At 41.3% G+C, this 21,299-nt stretch overlaps 1 protein-coding gene across 2 annotated transcripts in view; it reads right to left on the bottom strand.

Moving 5' to 3' along the window:
- Adamts18 (ADAM metallopeptidase with thrombospondin type 1 motif 18) overlaps nucleotides 1-21,299 on the bottom strand; it is a 135,431-nt gene that overhangs the window by 57,459 nt on the left and 56,673 nt on the right. For both annotated transcript variants that reach the window (XM_020162447.2, XM_074055616.1), the window contains exons 4-10: nucleotides 14,279-14,561; nucleotides 12,371-12,564; nucleotides 12,044-12,127; nucleotides 10,329-10,488; nucleotides 7,838-7,943; nucleotides 5,893-6,030; nucleotides 3,515-3,668 (exon numbers count right to left, since the gene is read on the bottom strand). In XM_020162447.2, the coding sequence (XP_020018036.2) occupies nucleotides 3,515-3,668; nucleotides 5,893-6,030; nucleotides 7,838-7,943; nucleotides 10,329-10,488; nucleotides 12,044-12,127; nucleotides 12,371-12,564; nucleotides 14,279-14,561 (1,119 nt within the window). The remainder of the gene's footprint in view (nucleotides 1-3,514; nucleotides 3,669-5,892; nucleotides 6,031-7,837; nucleotides 7,944-10,328; nucleotides 10,489-12,043; nucleotides 12,128-12,370; nucleotides 12,565-14,278; nucleotides 14,562-21,299) is intronic.

Below are 21,299 nucleotides of genomic sequence, written 5' to 3'. Positions count from 1 at the left end.
CTGGCTACCGAACTATAGAATCAACTAAAAGATGACACATTTGTTCAGCTGCTCATTTCCATCTCAGGAAGATCACTAACACAGAAGCAATGATAAGATTCCCTCCCAGGGCTCCTTCTGACAAGCAGCACCAGTTCACTCGGTGAGCCAGGAGGCTTTCTAAGTACATAATAACCGAGTGAGCGTTCTCCCTCGTTGCTATGGAGGGAATCCTCAATATTGGTCTGCTTCTATAGTGGAACCACTAGCTAGACTGGCAACTCAATTTCATGAACACTGGTATAGCTTGGAAGTGGTTTGTTCCCCAATGCGCCCATCTGTTGAGCTCTTGGTTTATAGTATGGCAACATTGGGAATGGGCCCTAGTGAGAAGTCATTAGGTCAGTTGGGGGCATAACCTTGAAAGGGATTAAGATAGCTCTCATGAAGCTCTGGTTGGTTCTCAAGAAAGGACTGTTGCACAATCCTGAACCTGTCTCCACCTGGCTTACTATTTGTGCAATGTTCCGAGCACAGCTGACCACGCACAGCCAAGCAGGCCCTTTCCGTCCAGAATTGAGCTAATGCCTGTGAACCTACAAAACTCTGAGCTAATGAAATCTTTCTTCATCCGTAGCCTACATCATGCTTTTTTTTTACTGCAGTGAAACACTGACTAATACAAATACTTTGGAAGGAAACACATCAAGCTTGATGTGCCAAAGACAGAAAATCTGAGGCTGGGAAAAGAGGGAAGTGGGGATGAGTGATAAAGTAGACAGTCTTAGACCCTTTAGCAAGGCAGCCACTGTGAGAGAACAGTCAGGTAAAATGGTGACAATGGCACCTGAACATAGAAGGGGAAGGGAACAAGAGGAAATCCTTGTCATTTACTGCAACTGTACTGAGAGATTAATCCTCACAGATTTTCCAGGAAGAACTTTTATTATCTTCTTCTTACAGATGCAGACACTAATTAGGGCTGAGGGAGGCCAACTCATCTGTTCAAGCTTCTAGAAAATGGTAGAATAACATCCTAAATCCAGGTCTTTAACTTTAAACTCTGGAGTGTGTACACGCACCTAACACTGAAGACTGCCCAACTCAGTGGTTCTCAACCTCAGGCTGGAATCACAACACCTAGAGCCCTTTTTAAAATTTTATTTTATCCTCATTTATTTACTTATTTTTCTTTATTTAGCAGTACTGGGGTTTGAACTCAGGGCCTACACCTTGAGCCACTCCACCAGCCCTTTTTTGTGATGGGATTTTTCAAGATAGGGTCTTGTGAGCTATTTGCTCGGGCTGGCTTTGAACTGCAATCCCTCCTGACCTCTGCCTCCTGAGTAGCTAGGATTACAGATGTGAGCCACAGGCATCTGGCTTTAGAGCCCCTTTTAAAACAGGGTCTCACTATGTAGTCCAGGCTAGCCTTGAACTCACCATCTTCTTGCCTCAGTCTCTCAAGTACTAGGATTACAGCCAGCCATGTGCCTCCACATCCAGCTAAACATCTCCTTCTTGTGGGTTTTTTTTTTTTTTTCTTTTTCTGGTGGACTGGGGTGGGAACTCGGGGCCTTATGCTTGCTAGACAGGCACTCTATGACTTGAACCACTCTGCCAGCCCTAAACATCTATTTCTTAAGCCAAGTCTCCCTACCCCTCCAGACAGTCCCATCTCTGTGCCTTTCAGCATTTCAGTCTGTCTTCTAGCTTGGAATTTCCATTTCCCTTTGCCCTGCTTCCCGGGGAAGACACTGTGAATGAGACACTGTCTTTTCAAAATACAGTGTAGTTCCAGAAAATGATCTATAATTTAAGAACGGTTGTCTAAGCCCCGCACACTACCTGACACAGAACAGACATCCCACAAATGTCAGTTGAACGTGTGATCCTAAAGGAATGAGAGCAATTTTAGAAACTTCCTTTGTATCTCTCAAGAAAATTTCCCTCATTACCAGTGCTGTACTCACTCCATAGTAAGTACACAGTAAGTATTTGACGATTGAGTTCTCTAAATAAAGTGATTAAGAGGCAAAGTTTAGACACAAACTCTTTCAACAAAGTGAATGGCTAATTACTTCTGCCAAAAGTCTCTAATAAATAGAATCAGCCTTGAATTTGCTCATTTTTACATATGCCATTAGCATTTACCAAAGTAAAGTCCGTGTGCCATAAAGGGTACACCCAAAGGTATGTGGCTCTGGATTAACCTTTTTGTAACAGTTATACTTTCAAATTGCATTGAAATGTATAACCCCATATCAAACCTACAATTTGACAGATCTTGTTTCTTAGGAAAGGAATTATAGTTTGAAAGTGAGTTGACTTACAGAAAGTAAGTATATAGTTAAAAGTAAAGAGATACTGTACAATTAGTGAAGATGGGTGTTAATGTTAATTAGTTTAATTCAGGAAAATCTGGTGTTCACCAGTGGAGAAGAGGAAGCAGAACATCAATGTAGATGATCTGTTTTGTTTAAATTCCACCCTTTAAACATTTTCTAGCTTTCGGCAAGCTGAATTCCTTCTCTAAGCTCCAGGTGAAAAGGGGCAATAATTTTTACTTCAAAGATTTCTTGAAGAGTGAGGTCAGGTAAAACAAATATCTGCCTTCTGTGGAGCAGGCAGAGGCTCACTGAGGAATTCTGGAAATGGCAGTGGTAGTGGTGGTGATGGTTGTAGTAGATGGTAGTGGGTGTCGGTGATGTCGGTAACTATGAGAGCAGTGGTGTTGCTGGTCCATGTTTCTGCAGGTGGTGATGGTGGGTGGTGGTAGAAAAGAAGGAAAAAAGGAAGAGAACTAATAGGAGAGGGGGGGAATGGAGCTATAAAACTTCTTAGTCTCCATGTACCCAGCTATCTAGGACTTCAATATTTCTCATAGGATACTGAGAATAAGCCAACTTAAAAATAGTTCTAGTTTTTAGGGATGCTTTCAGTGATGTAATTCATGGCTAAATGGAACAAGTTTGTTCTCATTTCTACATTCTGACCTTTGCATTTTCCCATTTTATTCACAGTCCTGAATGAAAAGACTTAACACAAAAATCTTATTAAGACTACTCAAGATGCACCTTGAATTTTCACACATCAAAAAAAAAAAGTTAGCTACCAGTCATAGTTTTCCTACACTACAAAAGGCATAGGATGTATTTTGGGGTGGTGGTGATTTAAGAGTATCACATTAAAAGAGAATGCAAACGTGAAGAAAATAACAACAGTGATTAGCAGTAGGCAAGGGCTATTATTCCAAGATTTATTACGAGGGATAAAGTCTTTGTGTAGAGAGGAGAATTTTCTTCCAAGGAGACAGGCAAGTGGTATTTAAGCCTGGCCTGGTCTATGGAGGAGAAGCCTGGACAACTCATCGACAGTAAAATTACCATTTAATTATCATGCCAAACAACTGACATGTCAGAGATAACCCAGACTCTAACCTTTGGCCTCAGCAAACCAAATGTTTACCTTTTGGTAGGCACACAGACCCACTGCAGAATCTTAATGTAAGTTGAAAAATCACAAGCAAACATACCTTCACAAAGCCAAGGCTGCATAACTTGGCTTTTGCTCCAAACTGCCACTTGCACTGTGTGTCGGCATCATAAATCTGTCCTGGTAGCTTGTCTGGATATTTATACTGCCCTGTTTGCTTGGGCTCATCCACTAGACATCCAGCCTGAGGTGTGCTGTAGGGATAACACATCGTGACTAATTACTGTGGTCATCTATGATGTTTCCATTTATAACACTCCTCTGAATGCAGTCATGTAAAGAAAAAATAGAACATGGTTAAAGAAACAGGTATATAAATGAAAACATGTATTTATTCCAAACAGTGAGAGTCCTGTCTAACAGGGTGGAATGTACATAGTCCTGAAGGGTTTTACAAGACACTGGAAGTTCTAGCCATTCAACTTACAGGCCTTAGGACTGGATAGAAGATGGGAAAGATAAACATATTTGAAAACTCCCTTCAGTGGTCTCAGACAACAAAATTTATTGAGTGCCTACTTTGTGGCAAGCATAAAGCACTAAAGGTACAAAATAAACCAGACAGAGACAGTAAGTATCTTCATAGGGTTTTAAATCATGGGGTGCTTTTTACAGAGGAGGAGGCAGACATCAAAGATGTATGTTACCTCCAATAAGCTTTGCAAACAAAAATAAGGTTATCGAAAGAACCAGGAGGAAGAAAACACTGGGGCATGAGGCAGAAACATTTCTGAGGTATGTTTGATCGGGACATGTTGAGGATGAAAATCAATCTTGATGACATAGATATTCTTAGAAAAAAAAAATCTCAACTTACTTAAATAATTAAACTGTGGTGTCACTTAGATATTAAGTAGCATGTGTGGTTACATATAATTTTGGGGTCAGAATATGGATCCAAGAGCATATTATAGAACTGTCATAGTCTTCAATAATGACAATAAAGGTTGTCATGCATATCAAACAAGAAAATGTAATGCACTTATCATAGCATAATAAGCAACATTAGCTGCTGGTGCCATTCGTGATGGAAATTCTATGTACATCAAGTTGATCTTGATTTATAATATTTACTAATTATATTCTTATATGACTTAGAAAAGATCATTTCAGGCCCCAAATCATGAATTTAAGACTAACAAGAAAAGCCTGTGTGGTAACACTTATTATTTAGCAAAAGATTTATGGTGATTTTGCCATCCTTTGGGAATCATTTGGTTAGACACTCTTACATATTGAAACTATATATATGGCTTGCCTATATACCTTGGTAATTCTGTAAACATTTTCAAATTATGTGTAGTGGTACAAATATATTAAAAATGTCAATTCCCAAAGAAACTTCACTAATATCTGGTTGAAGGGAGATGGACTAGAACCTGTGTCCATGTGAGTCAATGGAAATTAAAAAGATATATCTATACCTATAAGCCTTGGGTTCATTGCTTAATATGAATCAAAGAGTACTCCCTTCCTAACTCCTACTTTTACTAACATAGTCAGGAATTCTCAGTGATCAAAAGAATTTTACATAACTACCAATCAAGAAATGCTCTATTTATTAAAAAAACACACAGGGCTGGGAACAGTAGCTCACATCTATAATCCCAGCTACCTGGGAGGCAGAGATCAAGAAGACTGTGGTTTGAAGCCAACTGAGGCAAAAAGTTAGTAGGATCTCGTTTCATTCACTAAGTCAGGCATGATAGTGTACATCTGTGATCTCAGCTACGCAAGAGGACATAGGTAGGGGGATCACAGTCTGAGGTCAACCCTTGACAAAAGAATGTGAGACCCCACCTGAAAAATAAGCAAAGCAAAAAAGGAATGGGGTGGACAGTGGCCCAAGTAGTGGAGCAACTGCCTAGCAAGCACAGGCCCTGAGTTCAAACCCCAGCACCATGAAAACAAAAATAAACATACCATTACAGCATTTTTAACATTCTTAAGATACTGATTGATGAGAGTAAAATAACTGATCACAGCAAAAAAGGCAATATATCTAGGAGATTTGGGAGTCAAAGAAGGGAGATGAATACAGGTTTTAGAGTCAGAACAGACCTGAACGCGAGTCTTCTGCTTACAACTTATCAGCTATAGTCCCTTAAGCAGTACAGTGAACCTTTCAAGACTTAATTTCCTCAATTCTAGGACAGAAATGCTATTGGATTGCTGTGAGGACACAGGAGGGCGGCACGTGAACAGTGTTTAGCACAGTTTTTGGACTTCGATGTATTTTTTCCAACAACAAAAATGTCACCATAATCACCAGCAGCAACATCACAGGGCTTTTTATTCTTCCTGTTCATTAGGAGGTCAAAAGACATTTCTACCAACCAGCAGTTTTTCACGTCTATTAAACACTAGTCTCTATTGCCATTCCAGACCTGGCATGCACCTGGTTTTCACCCGTCTTACCTAAGGAATTTCTTGAGATATTGTCGACTGCATGAAGACCATGAGAAGACCCCATTGTTCCCAGTCAGTGTGGGAGACATGATATTGCCTTCAGCCTTCCTGCAGGGGTTCCCTTCACCATCATGAATCATGCCGAAGCTGAAACAGAAAGACAATCGCCCTCCTGTGAAGCCCATTCCTCAAGTTAACAGCCAGAGGAAGCAAAAGATGCACTGGGAATTAATGAAACCAGGTGAGAAACAGTGACTGAAATTGTGAAAGAGAGAGAGAGAGAGAGAGACAGAGGAAGGAGAGAAAGACCAGTAGGGTGCTGATAATCCTAGCGACTCAGGAGGCAGAGATCAGGAGGACTGCAGTTGGAAGTCAACCTGAGCAAATAGTTTATGAGACTCTATCCCAAAAACACCCACTGCAAAAAAGGGCTGGTGGAATGGCTCAAGTGATAGAGCACCCCAGCAAGTGTGAAGTTCTGAGTTCAAACCCCAGCACCACAAAAGAAAGTGAAAAAGAGAGAGAGAGAGAGAGACAGAGAAAGAGAGAGAGAAATGAGTTACTATAAACTACTGCAAAATCCATGCATAAAAACTTAAAGAATGGTAAGGACTTCATTGTATTATTTCTTAGTCACAAAACTTAAGAATGTTGTACCTGCTGTACATTTTAAGGGCTAGAAAATCTTGGTCAAGATTTCTAAGCTAAAGCTTAGTCAATTTTGTTATTTAAAATACCAATTTTTTTTCTCTGACACCGATCTTGGAACTATGAAGTTTGAAGTGAGAAATAGAGACAGAGAGAAATTTTTAAGCTATTTATGAACTATTCACACATTAGGTTAGTGTGATATGAAGAATTCTCTCCAGTGATGATCAATTTATTAGATGAAATCACAAACTCAGATTATAATAAATTTCCCTTAGAATAAGAGACATCTTTAAAAATTAATGTTTGAAACCAACTATCATAAACATATGTAGTTAATTTTTTTAAAATCCATCATGAGAAAACATTTTTGTGGTTTTGTTTTTTGAGATAGGGTCTCACTAAGCAACCCCAGCTGGTCTTGAATTTGTGATCCTTCTGTCTTTGCCTTCCAATGACTGGAATTACAGACATGCACCACCACACCCAGTGTGAGAAAAGTGATTTCTAATTCCTAGAAATCATGCCCATTGTGCCTAAATGATTACAAGTCTGACAGGTAGAATAAAGGTACGATTCATGTATATAATACCCACATATGATATATACACCATCAGACAGAGCTTACTTAAAGTTTGCATTGGGGATTGGAGGAATAAACTTCTATAAAAAACTCAGTGCTCAAAAAAAAAAAAACCCTTTTATGATTTTTCTTAAGGGAGACAGAGCACAGATGGACCAGATGGACATGGATGTGAATTCTATCATTAGATTATTCTTAATCTTATTATTTAAAGAAGTAAGGGCAGGCAAAGTGGCTCAAGTGATAGAGTGTCTACCTAGCTAAACATGAGGTCCTGGGTTCAAGCCCTAGTACCACACACACAAAGAAGTAAAGTTTTCCTTTTCAGAGCATATTTTTTGTAAGGCAGGTATAATTGCTGTGGAAATAAATACATTATTCTGATACAATCTTGTTTATGCAGCTATCCTTTGAAGGTAGTCTATCCAAACAAATATGTTGTAACCATACTTATGGTGAAAGAAAATAAATACCTGAAAGACCAGAGAATTGGTGAAATGGCATGCAGTCCATTTTCTCACACAATGTAATAATGCAACACAGAAAGAGAAGTGTCAACAATAACTGGCTATTTTGAGCTCTCCCTATAGTCAGTCACTATTCTAAGATTTACACAAGATTTATCTGATTTACTGTACCTAGAACAGTAAGCATTATTACAGGGATGCCAAAGAATGGCTGGTCCAGTTTTTGGATAAAATGGTGAATCAAGGAGCCACTTACTTGTGCCCTGACTCATGAGCGATGGTGAAAGCCAGGCCAAGTCCCGTGTCTTCATTGATGGTACAACTTCGGTACTTACTACACATTCCGCTGATAGGGGCAAACCCTAGTGAAAGACCAACTTCCAAAGTTAATCCAAAGGAGGAACACACATGCATGGCCTTTTCTCCTGTCCTCAAAAAGCTTACCAAGTTTCAGCTTAATGGACAGATGTACATAGTATTTTACAGGACAATACTAAAAGTATATAGTTCTCTGTCCTGACTTAATATATAAATGTAGTATTTCATATCTTTTGCCATTTTTTGGATATTGTAATTGATTGCTTCTCCTAACTCCTTTGTGAGGTCAATAGGAGTACTGTAATTCCCATTTTACATAAGGGAGAATAAGCCACTAAAAATGTATATGCTTTATCTGAGATTATTATTTGAGTCAGAGCAATTGACAAAATGATAGCTAACCAGTACATCATATTAGCTGAGTGGTGGCATTACTGTCAAAAGTGCAGACTATATTTTCCAGTGGAAAACACACATCCTGGTCTTTCTCTGGAGCAGAGAACATGGAAATGCCTTGGTACCACATGCAAACTAAATTCTTTTCTGTTCACTGTGACTTGATAACTCTTCCTGTTCTCTAAAGTTTACCTCCTGCTAGGACCAGCCATAAAATCATTACAACTAGCACTTGATTCTTTCTTGACCTATATTATAGTGTGTGAATGTCTTTCTTCCCAGTCTGGAGTACTAATTATCAGTATTGCCTGACTTGCTATTTAGAATTAAGTACATGCTTGTGAAGCGACTGTACCCACCTCACTGCCAAGATGTGCAAGTCATCTGGGAAATCTAATGTGAAGCCACCTATGGTAGGTGGTATCAGCATCGTTGTCACTAAACCAGTAGCTGCCAAATACTACAAACTGTGTTATAGTCTAGTATATATGTCGATGTGTGTGTAGACGATCATAGATAAGGAAACTGAGGCTCAGAAGGGGGAGTCAATGTGCTCAAGATGGCACAGTCACAAGTCCAGGACTCAGAAATTGAGCACATGCACATTTGAGTCAAAGCTCAGATTCTTTGCATGAGGACATGCTTCTTAAAGTGAGTGACCTACAGATTAGTTAGGGGGATTCCTGCTGTTATATTTGTTTATCCAAAGTTCTCCTTTTCCCTTGGTTCCCTGGTTAACAGATAAAACAGCATCTTTTTCAGAAATGTCAACATCTTTCTAAAACATCAATGGTATATTGGGTTATTACATGCTACTTTGTACATCCCATACTCAAAGTATGAATAGATCTTAAAATTTGTTTTCTCAAAGTGGTTGTGTTTTTTTGAAGATAGTGGTTAATGGTGGATTATTAAAATAGACTTATTTTCTAGGGCATAATAGAGACAATATAGAGCAGCTGGGAAATATAAAATTTTGTGAAGTTCAATCTACCTTTATCTCTAACATAATGGATCAGAAAGCATTTTGAAGAAGAAACTGAAGGGGGATAAGTCATGTAAGCTTTTCTCAGCTCCCCCAAATTTCATCAGTCTGGACCATCACTGGCATCAGCAAAGCATGGCTTCCACTTTCTGGTTTTGTCAATGAGCATTTTTAGAATGCAGTCCCACTCACTGTCCATGCCTGTCTGTGCCACTTTCTTACTGATGCAGCTGACTTGAATAGTTGCCACAGAGACTTAGAGCCTGCAGGACATAACACATTTGCTGTCTGGCCATTTACAGAGAAAGTTTACTGACCTTGACTTAATTGCTAATTCATCAAAAAAACAAAGGCTAAATTTCTACTATGTACAATGGAATATACTAGAAAATCAGCATAGATGTAAAAGATACAGTCCTTACTCTTGTTGCCTTGTATAAGAAGGGAGAACTGAGTTCTTTGAAATCGAGTAGCTTGCTAAGGGAGGCACTGCTACCTAGAGTCCATGTAACTGGACTATGCCTCTAGGTTAATTTCTCTTCAGCTTCCCTTTTCCATGGTCATGATGTTTATGGAATAACCTGCTACTTGTTTGGTCAAACAGTGATGTATCTCACACCTCAGTGACCATCGATAGTGTCAATAAAGAAAAAGATAAAAATCTGACTAAAGGATGTGACCTTCCCATTCCACCCTGAGTTCAAACAGAACATCATTCAGCAGGGTACAATGAGGACACTCCACAATTTAAACTGTCAGGTGCTGCATAATGTGTGTAATGACGGGTCAGTCAACAACACATTGCATACATGGCAGTGGTCTCAGAAAGAGGATAGTTTCTAGTGGCATCAAAACTATCTTAGTTTGTGAGTTCATGCAACAAAATCACCTAACAACACATTTCTCAGAATGTCTCTCCATCATTAAGTGACACATGACTGTATTAGGTCTCTTTAATAAGCTTTGCAAGGGCCATGCATCCAGTAGAAAGTTCCTAAACTATGCTTTTACCATACAGACATGCATGAAGGGTCTGTTCATACCATACCTAGAGTGTCACATGGTTCATTCTTCCAGGAACAGATGTCAAACCCCGTAAGCAGAATGGCATGGTCATGCCTCTTGCCATTCTTCCCAACAAGAGCAGACTGCCACTGACAGAAGCTATTCAGAGACTGGTCTGCATGATGGTTGATCAGTAGTCCTCCCTGAGGGAAACCCACACAAACAAGAGTGTGACTTTGTCATAGAGCTAAGAACGGAGATCATCCCATTTGTACAGGTAACCCAGAAATATCATGTTGCTAAGGGAAAATGTCAGTAAAGGAAAACATTCAGCTAAGCTAGGAGAAAAAAATTGTTTAAGAGAAATATCTAGTTTAGGTAAATACTCATAACTTGTTAGAGCGAACACAGAGTTTCAGTAATGCAGTTTACAATCAATTATATTTCTACAGGAAATAACCTGACATCAGTTAGGAACACCTTTGCTCATGTCACCAGTTACCGCCTTTATAAAACGTTAGAATGTGACAACAAGAGAATGGTAATGAAGTTCAATAGCGTCCTCAGCAGAGCATGACAAAGACAGTGACACAGCTTCTTCACCTCTAATGCCAAATTTCCAGCAAAGGATTTGGTGTATGCTAGGCTGGAATCAATCAGTAACACAATGAAAGTTCACTGAGGAAGTGAACAGTTGTAGGATGCTAAAAGGATAAGGTAGGACCTACCCTGAAAACAATCATGTATCAAAATGTTTGCTTAAGTCAAAACTACTGAGTTGGGTCAAGTTGACTGTTTTTAGACGAGAGCTCTAATCATCACTGAGTTAGGATGCTGCTGGTTTCATTGTTCTTGGGAAGTGAATCAGTGGTGAAGTGTCTCTTAACCCACACATATCCTATCCTTCTAAAACTCAAAAGTAAGTTGACAAGTCATTAACCTCTGTAGCTCTGCACATCTGGGCAATTATATCATTTTTTCTCTTGTCCCAGACTCCCTGCTTTTCACATTCTTTATTGGGGTTACAGATGAACAGGAATGGCCTCAAGGCATTTAAAAATGGTGCCTTTGACTAGTGACCTCTATTTCAAAAAACATACAGCTTAAACAGCAAAACACTACAGAGCAGTGAGTACCATGCAATTTAACACGTTATTATATGTTCTGGTTTTGTGACTTTTTCCATGTCTGTGTCCTGCACTTGCTATAATCAATTCAAAGGCTATTAAAAACCCCTGTGTATTCCTTGCAGTACCTAAGATGGTGCTGAGGAGATCACAGGTTTACTATAAGAATTTTCTGATGATTTCATATTTTCAAAACACCCTTCTGCATCTATCTAAAATTACCTAGCATATCCAAAATCCAGCTAATCCTGAAATCTATAATCAAGTTTACCTTCCTTATCAGACCATATAATATTTACATAGCTTACTTTTTATTTATATTATATATGGATTTAATGTCCATCATTGTGTGCATGTATCTATATCTATGTATTATATAAATATACAAATATTTATATTATATATGGATTTAATGTCTTTCATGTGCGTATCTATATCTATATATTATATAAGTTAATATACAATTATTTTGTGGACCTATTAGACTATACTTTCCTTGAGGATAGGGGTCAGCATATTTTCAAATTTGACTTTCCAATGACTAGTACATGGATGGACCAAGTGTAGGTGTTCTGGTAAATGTGACCTGAATGACAGAGTGAATGCAGAAATAAATGAATGTAACACTTACAGGTTCTTGTTCCAAAAGAATGAGGCTGACCACAACAATGTTTATGTCACTCCCAATGGTCCCATCTTTAAATAAGCTAGAAACCTGTTGAAATGATTAAAATCACATAAAATCTTTAAAAGTTCTAAAACTCACAGTAGGAATCAGACATTTACAAGTGCATTGACTTCAATTTCACAAAATACATATACCCATTAATTTCTCAAAATTCAACTTTTTTTCCCAATAAAATCATGTGGCTATATCTGCTATTCCAGCCATGAAAAGGAACTGTATGATTTCTGGGTCCATTGCAGAGCCAGAAGCGTTCATGATAACCTCCCTTACCATGTTCATGACTGTGAGAATATACGTGGTGACATTCCCCTTGCCATGCTTTTCCACCATCTTCCTGTCTGCCACCACCAGGGTTTCCACGTTTAGGCCCTTTTGTGTCTTTCCAGCTGATCTCCTGGGCCGTCCTGAGTTCCCATATTCATCAAATCTTAGATAGGTGTCCTCTGTGGGAGGCTTGGGGAAATCTACGATGAACATAAGAACATTTGGAAAGAATATAAGTAGAGAATAACTGGGAAAGATGAGAGACAGAGAGAGAGAAGCTATGACACCTCCACCTCACCACTCCACTAACAAGTGACACTAATGGTCCTGGTGCTTTGCACGTAGTGTGTGGTTGAGAGAGATCTATTCAAAAGATGTTTGGATGCATGGATGAGCAGTCTGATGGATGGGTGAGAATTTGTAACTCAAAAATGCTCTAAAAAGAGTAAAAGCTACACTTCTAGTCAAAAGAGAAGGCAAGTCAACAAAAATCAAGCAAGCAATCTTTAGAGGAAAAAATACTCATTTTGTCACTCCCAAATTGTAAAAATAGACATTACCCTTCAGATATAAGTTAATACATTATTTTTTTTTAAATGCAAACTCCTATAAAACACTGCACAGGCCTTATACTTCTTGTTTCATCAATACAAACTCAAAAGTAGCACAAAAAGGCTGGCAGAGTGGCTCAAGTGGTAGAGCTCTTGCCTAGCAAGCGCAAGGCCCTGTGTTCAATCTCCAGTATATCCCCAAAAAAAGTAGCATATATAATAAGTGGTATTGACTTAATTACTGAGGAAACAATGCATGAGTGATATTAAAAACTACCTTAAACTCTTTCATAAATAGCTTCAAAACTTAACAGAATTAATACTGGCCACAGTCTTTGAGTACCTATAAATGCCTGTTAAGACAGCTATGACACATTTAGGTAATGGATAGTGACAATTCCAAGGGTGCCCTGGAGAGCAAAGGGACTTAGAAGGCTCAGGACAGTAACTATGTACTGAACTAATACTGTAACAACTGGTTACAGTGGCTACAACAGTAAAATCAGCTCTCCACAGAGTGAAATTCTAGGACTACATCATTTTGAGTTAGATTTAAAGCCTCAGATTTGCCACTTATTTACCCTATAACCCGGGATCTCAGTTGCCTCTTCCTGGGACACCCATGTATAAGACTGCCCTAAGATTAGGTTGGGTATCTCATATCAGACACACATCAAAACCAATGTAAACACCACTGCTATAATTAATTCCACTTTTGTTCATATAGTATGCACTTCTTAGCAATTTGGTTACATGTTGAGATGATAATGTTTTGTGTTTATTGGATTAGTTAAAATAATGATAAAAATTAACTTTTTAAACTTTTTTATGTTACTGTTAGAAAATTTTAAATTACATTTAGGGACTGTATTATATTTCTATTGCACATTGCTGGTCTAGAAAACATAGAAGGTTTCACTGGGTCACAAAGCATACCCAAGAGTCCCTATATTTCACTGCCACCTCCCCTCCAGAGTCAATGTTCTTGTTTCTGAGAAGTTTCTTCTTCATGTCCCTAGAAGGACATCCAACCACATCTAGAAGTCAACCTCTGAATTCTTTCATCATGGGAGTGTTTTCCCTAAGAACACAGAGGCCAAGATAAGATTGGTTCCTGTGGCTAAACATAAAAGAAACTGAAAGAGGCAAAAGAGCCTGTATCTAACTCTTTCCTAACAGAACCTAGAGGAACTGATCATCCAGCTTTGCCAGGCAGGGACAATCACTGGTCCTTCTCCAAGACATCATCGCAGAGTGCTCAGCGCAACCTGCCTCTCCCTGCAAAGTCAGCACACCCAGCCGCACTCGAGACAACTGGTGAGGCCCTCCTAAGAACAGAGCAAGAAAAAGTTTCCTTACATACATTTCTTGCGTCGTCCACAAAAATGCTGCTTTTGCCACCTTCGATGGTGGTACTCTGTCTCTCGACTCTGGGACGCAGGGGGTGTGTGACTTGGGGAGTGACCAGGGTAAGTCCAGTGGGAGCCAGGGGAGCCATGGTACCCCTGGGCCTTCTTCTCTGCTGTCCTTTTGTACAGTACATGAGGATGGTGACCCGCAGGGGAGCTGTAGTTGTGTGCCTCGGCCAGCAGCTGAGGTAACGGTGAGATGAGGAATTCATTTTTTCGTGTCCTTATTAGACCTGACTAAAAAGGCAAACACAAAGAACACATTCATGATTCCATGCATCCCCTCTTCCTGGGTTCATTCTCAACGTATGCGTACTGAGAACGTCCTGTGGGGAGGCACAACAGCTTCCCACAGGTAAGTATAACTCTCTGTTGGGGGCACTGTGCAAAATATGCTTGACATCCATCGTCTTATTTTTATCTGCACCACTACACAGTGAGCTCATTACATGATGAGCTCTACGCAGTCAATTTTGTTCTTTTTTTTTTTTTTTTTTTGGTGGTATTGGGGATCAAACCCAGGACATCACACATGCTAGGCATGCATTCTACCACTAAGCTACATTCTCACCTATGCTGCCAATCATGACACATGTCCTTGAAGGGCCAAGCGATGAGGTGCTCTGTTCTCCTCTGCCTGGCATGCCTGGCAGACACTAGTATACACTGGACAGAATGATGAAGATACCAACATCCACCCTCAAAGAGTTCATAATATTGCTAGTAAGAACAAGGTATTGATTGCCTCTTGATTTCATAAGTATTAAAAGAAAGTACTAACAAGGCTGGCCAGAAGGGGCAATGAGCTGCACTATATAAAAAAAAAAAGAGAGAGAGAGAGATTTGCTAAATCAAGAAAGATGAGACCAGAACTGGGCATGGTGGTCCATTACTGTAATTCAAGTTACTTAGGAAGAGGATATCAGAAGGATCAGGGTTCTAGGCCAGTCCTAGGAAAAAGTTATCCAGAGTTCATCTCAACAAAATAAGTTGGGGAATGGTGGCAGCCACCTTTAATCCCAGCTATCTGAAGGCATAGGTAGAAAGATGCAGGTCCAAGGCCAGTCTGGGGAAAAACACAAGACCCTATCTGAACAATAGCTAAAAGTGAACAAGGCCTGTAAGAGAGTGGCTTAAGTGGTAAAGCATCTACCTAGCAAGTGTTAGGTCCTGAGTTCAAGTCCCATGTCATTAAAATATAAACAAATAAAAAGGAAAGAACCCTGGTGAGTCCACCCAGTCACAATTTCATCTTCCAAATTCATGGCACAGTATGTATATTGCTGGATGGTGACCATAGCCTGAATGTGCCCTCGCTTTTCAGGACAGGCTATATGCAATCTTCTCTGATTATCAGAGTTTCCTGATACTCAGGTCCTGCTGCAGAAAGTGTGGGCCCGAAGTTTCAGCAGTTTGTTAGAATTGCAAAAATCTTGGGTCTCACTCCAGACCTGTTGAGCCTGGATCTGCCTTTTACTAAGATCGCAGGTGATCTGTATGCCTATTTAAAGTTTGTGAAGCGCTGATTTAGGCCAGAATGCAACTTTACTGCACATCACCATTATATGTGTATCTTAAACAGTTGTATACCCTTGCTCTCCTAGGCAGAAACCCACACAGAATCAGAATCCCTTTCCAGGCAACTGATGCATCAGCCATTTTTTTTTTTCATGCCATCCATGTATTTATCATAATGGTTATCCACAAATGCACTCGGTCTGCCCTTCTTCATGTGCAAAGTTGGGGGAATTCCTCCTGCCTTACAAAGGAGACCACATAAGCATTGCAGAAGTGTCTTATACACTCTAGATTACAGCAATATAGGTGAGTGATAATGAGCAGTCATTGAATCAATACATACTCATTGAGCACCAGTCAGGGCCATGCACCCAGGTGTATGCTAGGCACACAATAGTGCAGAAGAATTGCAATGCATGTGGTTTACAGGGAGGACTCAGATATGTGAATCCATAAATCTGATGCAGAATGCTAAGTTGAGGTGTTGTAACAAGGACAGAGCACCCCGAGAATACAGAGTTGTCACCTGACCCAGTAGGGAGGGCAGGGCGGGGTGAATGAGCAGCATCAAAGAGGCTGTGCTGGCGCCTTAATTTAGCCCCATGTTAGGGTTTGATGTCTCATTCCAAAGGGAAACCTCAGAATGATTGCTTCGGTCCTGATTTTCTGGGCACCTCAATCTTTTGCTGCTGTCTTAGAGGCTGTGGCTCTGACATAGCCTGGACACATAGATAGATAGTTTTGCTCACCAAGCACACACTGGGCACCTAATTCTAGGCATTGGAATTTTAAAAAGAGGCACACACAAAAAATAAGTAAAACTGTTCACATTCATGCCTATGTGGAGATCATGAAAGAAGAGGATTAGTAGGCAAGATAAAAAGTTAAAATAAATCCCATAATCCCAGAAATCTTGCCCATCATACCCTACGACACATACCATATGTGTCAGAGGGGTCCACCTTCCACAGCTAGTCCAGACCATGTCAGTGGACACATCTATCGGTCATTCAGATACTTTTTACCTAAATGCCCAGATCCCACCTGGGTCTCCAATGCAGTCTCCAGGGCACTCCCCCAACATCAATCAACTGCTGCTGTGCACGCTGGTGTGATCTCTTTCCAGTCCAGAAATCCCTGCACACTCGGCACCTTAGACTCTGCTGACGTTATCAGTCTCTCTCCTCCATGACATTCTGACAGGACATTGCGTGCACTCTTAAAACTGCTAAGTCCCTTCACAGTCAACAGCTTTTGCACACGTTTCTTCTCTCACCTGCAATCTTCTCCAAATCGACTTCCTTTGGCCTCGTCATTGATGTCTCAGCTTCAATGTCTTCTCCTCAGAGAAGCCATGCTCATCACCCTTCTGAAAACTTCCCTGTCCCAAACAAGCTTCAGGCCACAATCTGCAGGCTTTACATCTCTCTTCAATGAAGGAAGCAAAATACAAATTCCCTCTGACCCCTTACCTTCTATGCCTACTCTAAGATACCAGGGGCTGCATCAGAATCCCTGGCACAAGCCATATTGTATCAGGGAGGAGGAGATGCTGAAGGCATGCCATCATGAAAAAGAAGAAGCCAGAGCTGGGAAGTGAAGAATTCTGTTAGCACAGGCAGCTAGGAAGATATGAACAGGAGAGAGGAAATGCCCAGACACAAGATTCCATTCTAAAACCCTAGATGGCCCACATCCTGGGTCAAAGATCTTGATAATGGCCCTATGTCCTTGTGGAGCCCACTCCCTATATCGAGGTTAAACCATCAAGAGCAAAGAGGATCAAAAGCACAGGCATAAGACTTCCATACTTTAGCAGTCTTTGTGCAATGGCATAACCATTTGGGGAGGGTCACAAGGGGTAGGCCCTAATTTTATACCACCTACTAACCCTATCTTTTTAGATAAAAACCCCAAACCTCAATAGCTTCCACATAGTTTGTCCTCTTCCAAAGAAACAACCTCTGTCTTCCTGCTCTTTGTGGTTCTTTTGTCACATCTGGGGCAGTACCCTAATACTAGAAGACCGGGAACATCTGGAACACTCCAATCTCCTGGGCTTCCTGCTGAGATTTTCTCCCAGGCAGTTGTCAAGGTTAAACAAGGTATTGCATAGAATGCTCCTGGCCTCACCCCTGGAAACTAGAAAGAATTCTTGTATTTCATGATCTTAAAAAATTACCTGGGATCACATCCCAGCAGGAAGTGCAGGTAGAATTCAGGGTGCCCATTCTCTGAGCAGGGCCTTCCCACCCAAGCCATGCCCTCCCCCCTTTCAAACTGCAGGAAGACAAAAGGCACCATTTACATTCCCCTGCAGACAGTGATTAGTTAAATGAAAAAGAAAGCAGTGCCTTATCCTTGAAAGCCCTCCAGCCTTACTGACTTCCTTGCATGGTTCAAAGGCTTATACAACTTAAGGGCCTTGACTGGACTAACAGGTTTGAAAGCTTTCTGTTTTCCCTGTTTCATGAAAAACACAGGCTACTCAAATGTGTAGTAGAAACTTCTATATTAAGAAGGCAATTTAAAAAAAAAATCCTGCAACAGGTCGAACACACTGGATCTAGATTTTGTCAAGGGCAAAAATCTAGAACAAGAATTATACAGCACTAGATATTAAGGAAGAAAAATATTCTTTCTATGGTTTATTTTGATGAAAAACATTGGACTCTAACTGAAGAAATGTATTTTATATCAGTGTAATCAAAAGGAGCCATGTCTTCATTTGGGGTGTGAAGTGTTTTGAGTTACAAACCCATGTGACCTTCTGGCTAAATAGTGGTCAACAGGACACGTGGTGGTCACATATGGCTCCCAACTAAATGGAATTTGAAGCAAAGATTAAGCAAGTCAATATCAAGCGTAAAAATGAAATATTCCTTCATGTGCAGTATGAAGAAAAAGATCAGGTTCTACAAGAGACAATAATAGGGGTGAAAAGAGTGGGGAAGCTAATTTCAGAGTGGGGCATTGTAGAATGCTTTGGTGAGGACAGTCATGTTCACTGAGACCAGACATCCTTTCCTGGTTCAAGTAGGGGAGCCTAGATGAAATCAAAGAATACTATCTCAGAACTAAGAAGTGAAAAAGCTGGTGAGAGCAGGAAGAAAGCAGAGACCCAAGAGGCTTGTGAAGTAGGTAATAGAACCAGGACAGCTTCAGGCTTCCTCTGGAATAGGACAGGAAAGTTCCCAAGTCCCTGGAGATGAGGGTGCCATGAGTTGCTGATGGTGGAATAACACCCCACTCTTCCTCCACAAAGGGAGCCAGAGGTGAAGCGCTGTGTGTCTCCCCCTACTGGACCTGTACAGAAAGACCTGCTCACCATGAGCCTTACAGTTCTGAGTGTTCCATGTTTTCCAGTTTTAAAGACAGAGAAACTGCTACATGATTTAACTACTAAGTGCATGCTGGCCACAGGTCAATATTCTATTCAGACATTTTACCGTTTTGTATTTTAAAAGGTGAGATAAGTATGTTTTGTTAGCAGTTGTTTCTTATTTTAGACTTCAAGGACAAAAATAATTATCAAAGAACTTGCATCATGTATAAATCAGATATCACGGAATGTCCCTCAATTTTCCCTTAAAATATCCTGCCTATAGATCATATTTCAATTCCACTAAAGGCTTTAGGTTTATTAGGAAAAAAGACGACTGCAGATTCCAGAAATGCCTGAACAATGTCACAGTGAGGGGCCCCCTGTCTACGGGCCTTGTCAGCAGCCTATGTTCTAGTTCAGGAAGCAAAAAAACTTACTTTTGGGGGGTCAATCACAATCATCTGCCCCCATCACCTGGTGGAACTCCTGACATATAAGGGCTTAAGAACCCTTCTCCCTTGCCGGATCCTGTCGCTTCTTGTCTCCTTCCTCCATGACTCCTCCATTACCCTCCGTGCTTGCTCTTCCCTAAATCCTGCCACCCTCCTGCCCACCTCTACTGCCATGCCTACCCACTACTGCGTCGAGACCCTGGAGGCCCTTCTCCCCTGCCCTTCACACATCCAGGAGGGGCCCCTACAGGGCTCCTCCTACACCTGGTTCACCGATGGCAGCTCATATGTAGAGGCGGGTATACGGAGAGCAGGTTATGCTATAGTGTCCCTAACCCAAGTCATCGAGGCACAGCCCCTCCCTCCCAGTACCACCAATCAGCAGGCTGAACTGTTTGCAGTTACAAGGGCTTTTGAGCTGGCAGCCGACCATTCTCTCACTCTATACACTGACTCTAAATATGTCTTCCACATCCTCCTCTCCCACTCAGCTATCTGGAAAGAAAGGGGATTATTAACCACGAGAGGGACCTCTGTCACCAACTCCACTTTCATTACTAACCTACACCGGACCTCTCTCCTCCCCTCTAAGATTGGGATCGCCCACTGCCGGTGCCACCTAACGGATTCATCACCCATAACTACAGGCAACTCTAAGGCAGACCAGGCTGCCCGACAGGCAGCAAGGGAGAATTACTCCACTCTGGCCCTTGCAAAGACTCAGGACCAGACTCCTGAACCGGCCCATGAGTCACTCCCCAGACACACTCTCCTTTCATATCTACACTCTGTCTTCCACACTAGCACTCAAAATCTCAAGCTTTTCTTAAATTCATTCTTCCCCCTTACCCCGGAGGATTCCCAATATCTACACCATCTCACCTCCACATGTCCCACTTGTCAAAGGACCAACCCACACACCCCTCTAAGGCCTGGCCCATTCCCTACTCACCAGGCCAGGGGATACATCCCAGGGGCGGATTGGCAGGTAGACTTTATAACATGCCCAAGGTAAAGAAACACCAATACCTTTTGGTTCTGGTGGACACTTTCTCGGGGTGGGTAGAGGCCTTCCCAACCTCTAATAAGAGGGCTTCAACTGTGGCCTCTATTATTGTAACCCACATCATTCCTCGGTTTGGGATGCCCACTTCCTTCCAATCAGATAATGGCCCAGAGTTCACGTCCCAGGTGACCCAAACAATTATCAAGGCCCTGAATATCCCATGGCAGTTCCACATCCCTTACCACCCCCCTCATCAGGAAAGGTAGAACGCTCCAACCGTACACTAAAGGAGACTCTCACCAAACTTACCTTAGAATTACACCTAGACTGGGTTCAACTCCTTCCAATAGCCCTCTTCCGCCTACGGGTGCTTCACGGAAGCCCACGCAAATATCCCCTTTTGAGTTAATGTTCGGTCGCCCAGCTTTGCCTCCAGGGATCACCTCTGCCACGGGCCCCCTCCCGGACACCTTGCCTTTCCCCTGCTCTCCTTCCTTCAAACCCAACTGTGGAGACACCATGATACCTTATCTCCGGATCCTTCACGCACTCATCTCTCTTTCCCTTTGAACCCGGGGGACTGGGTCTATTTCTCTCCCCCTCTCCCCAAAAAAAAGCCCTTCACCCCAAAATGGAAAGGGCCCCCTAAGATCATCCTCTGCACTCCTACTGCA

Source organism: Castor canadensis, chromosome 15 (genome assembly GCF_047511655.1).
Source record: "Castor canadensis chromosome 15, mCasCan1.hap1v2, whole genome shotgun sequence".
NCBI classification, from domain to species: Eukaryota; Metazoa; Chordata; class Mammalia; order Rodentia; family Castoridae; genus Castor; species Castor canadensis.
Note: the sequence above shows the minus strand (reverse complement) of the source record. Positions and strands in the feature narration are given on the sequence as shown.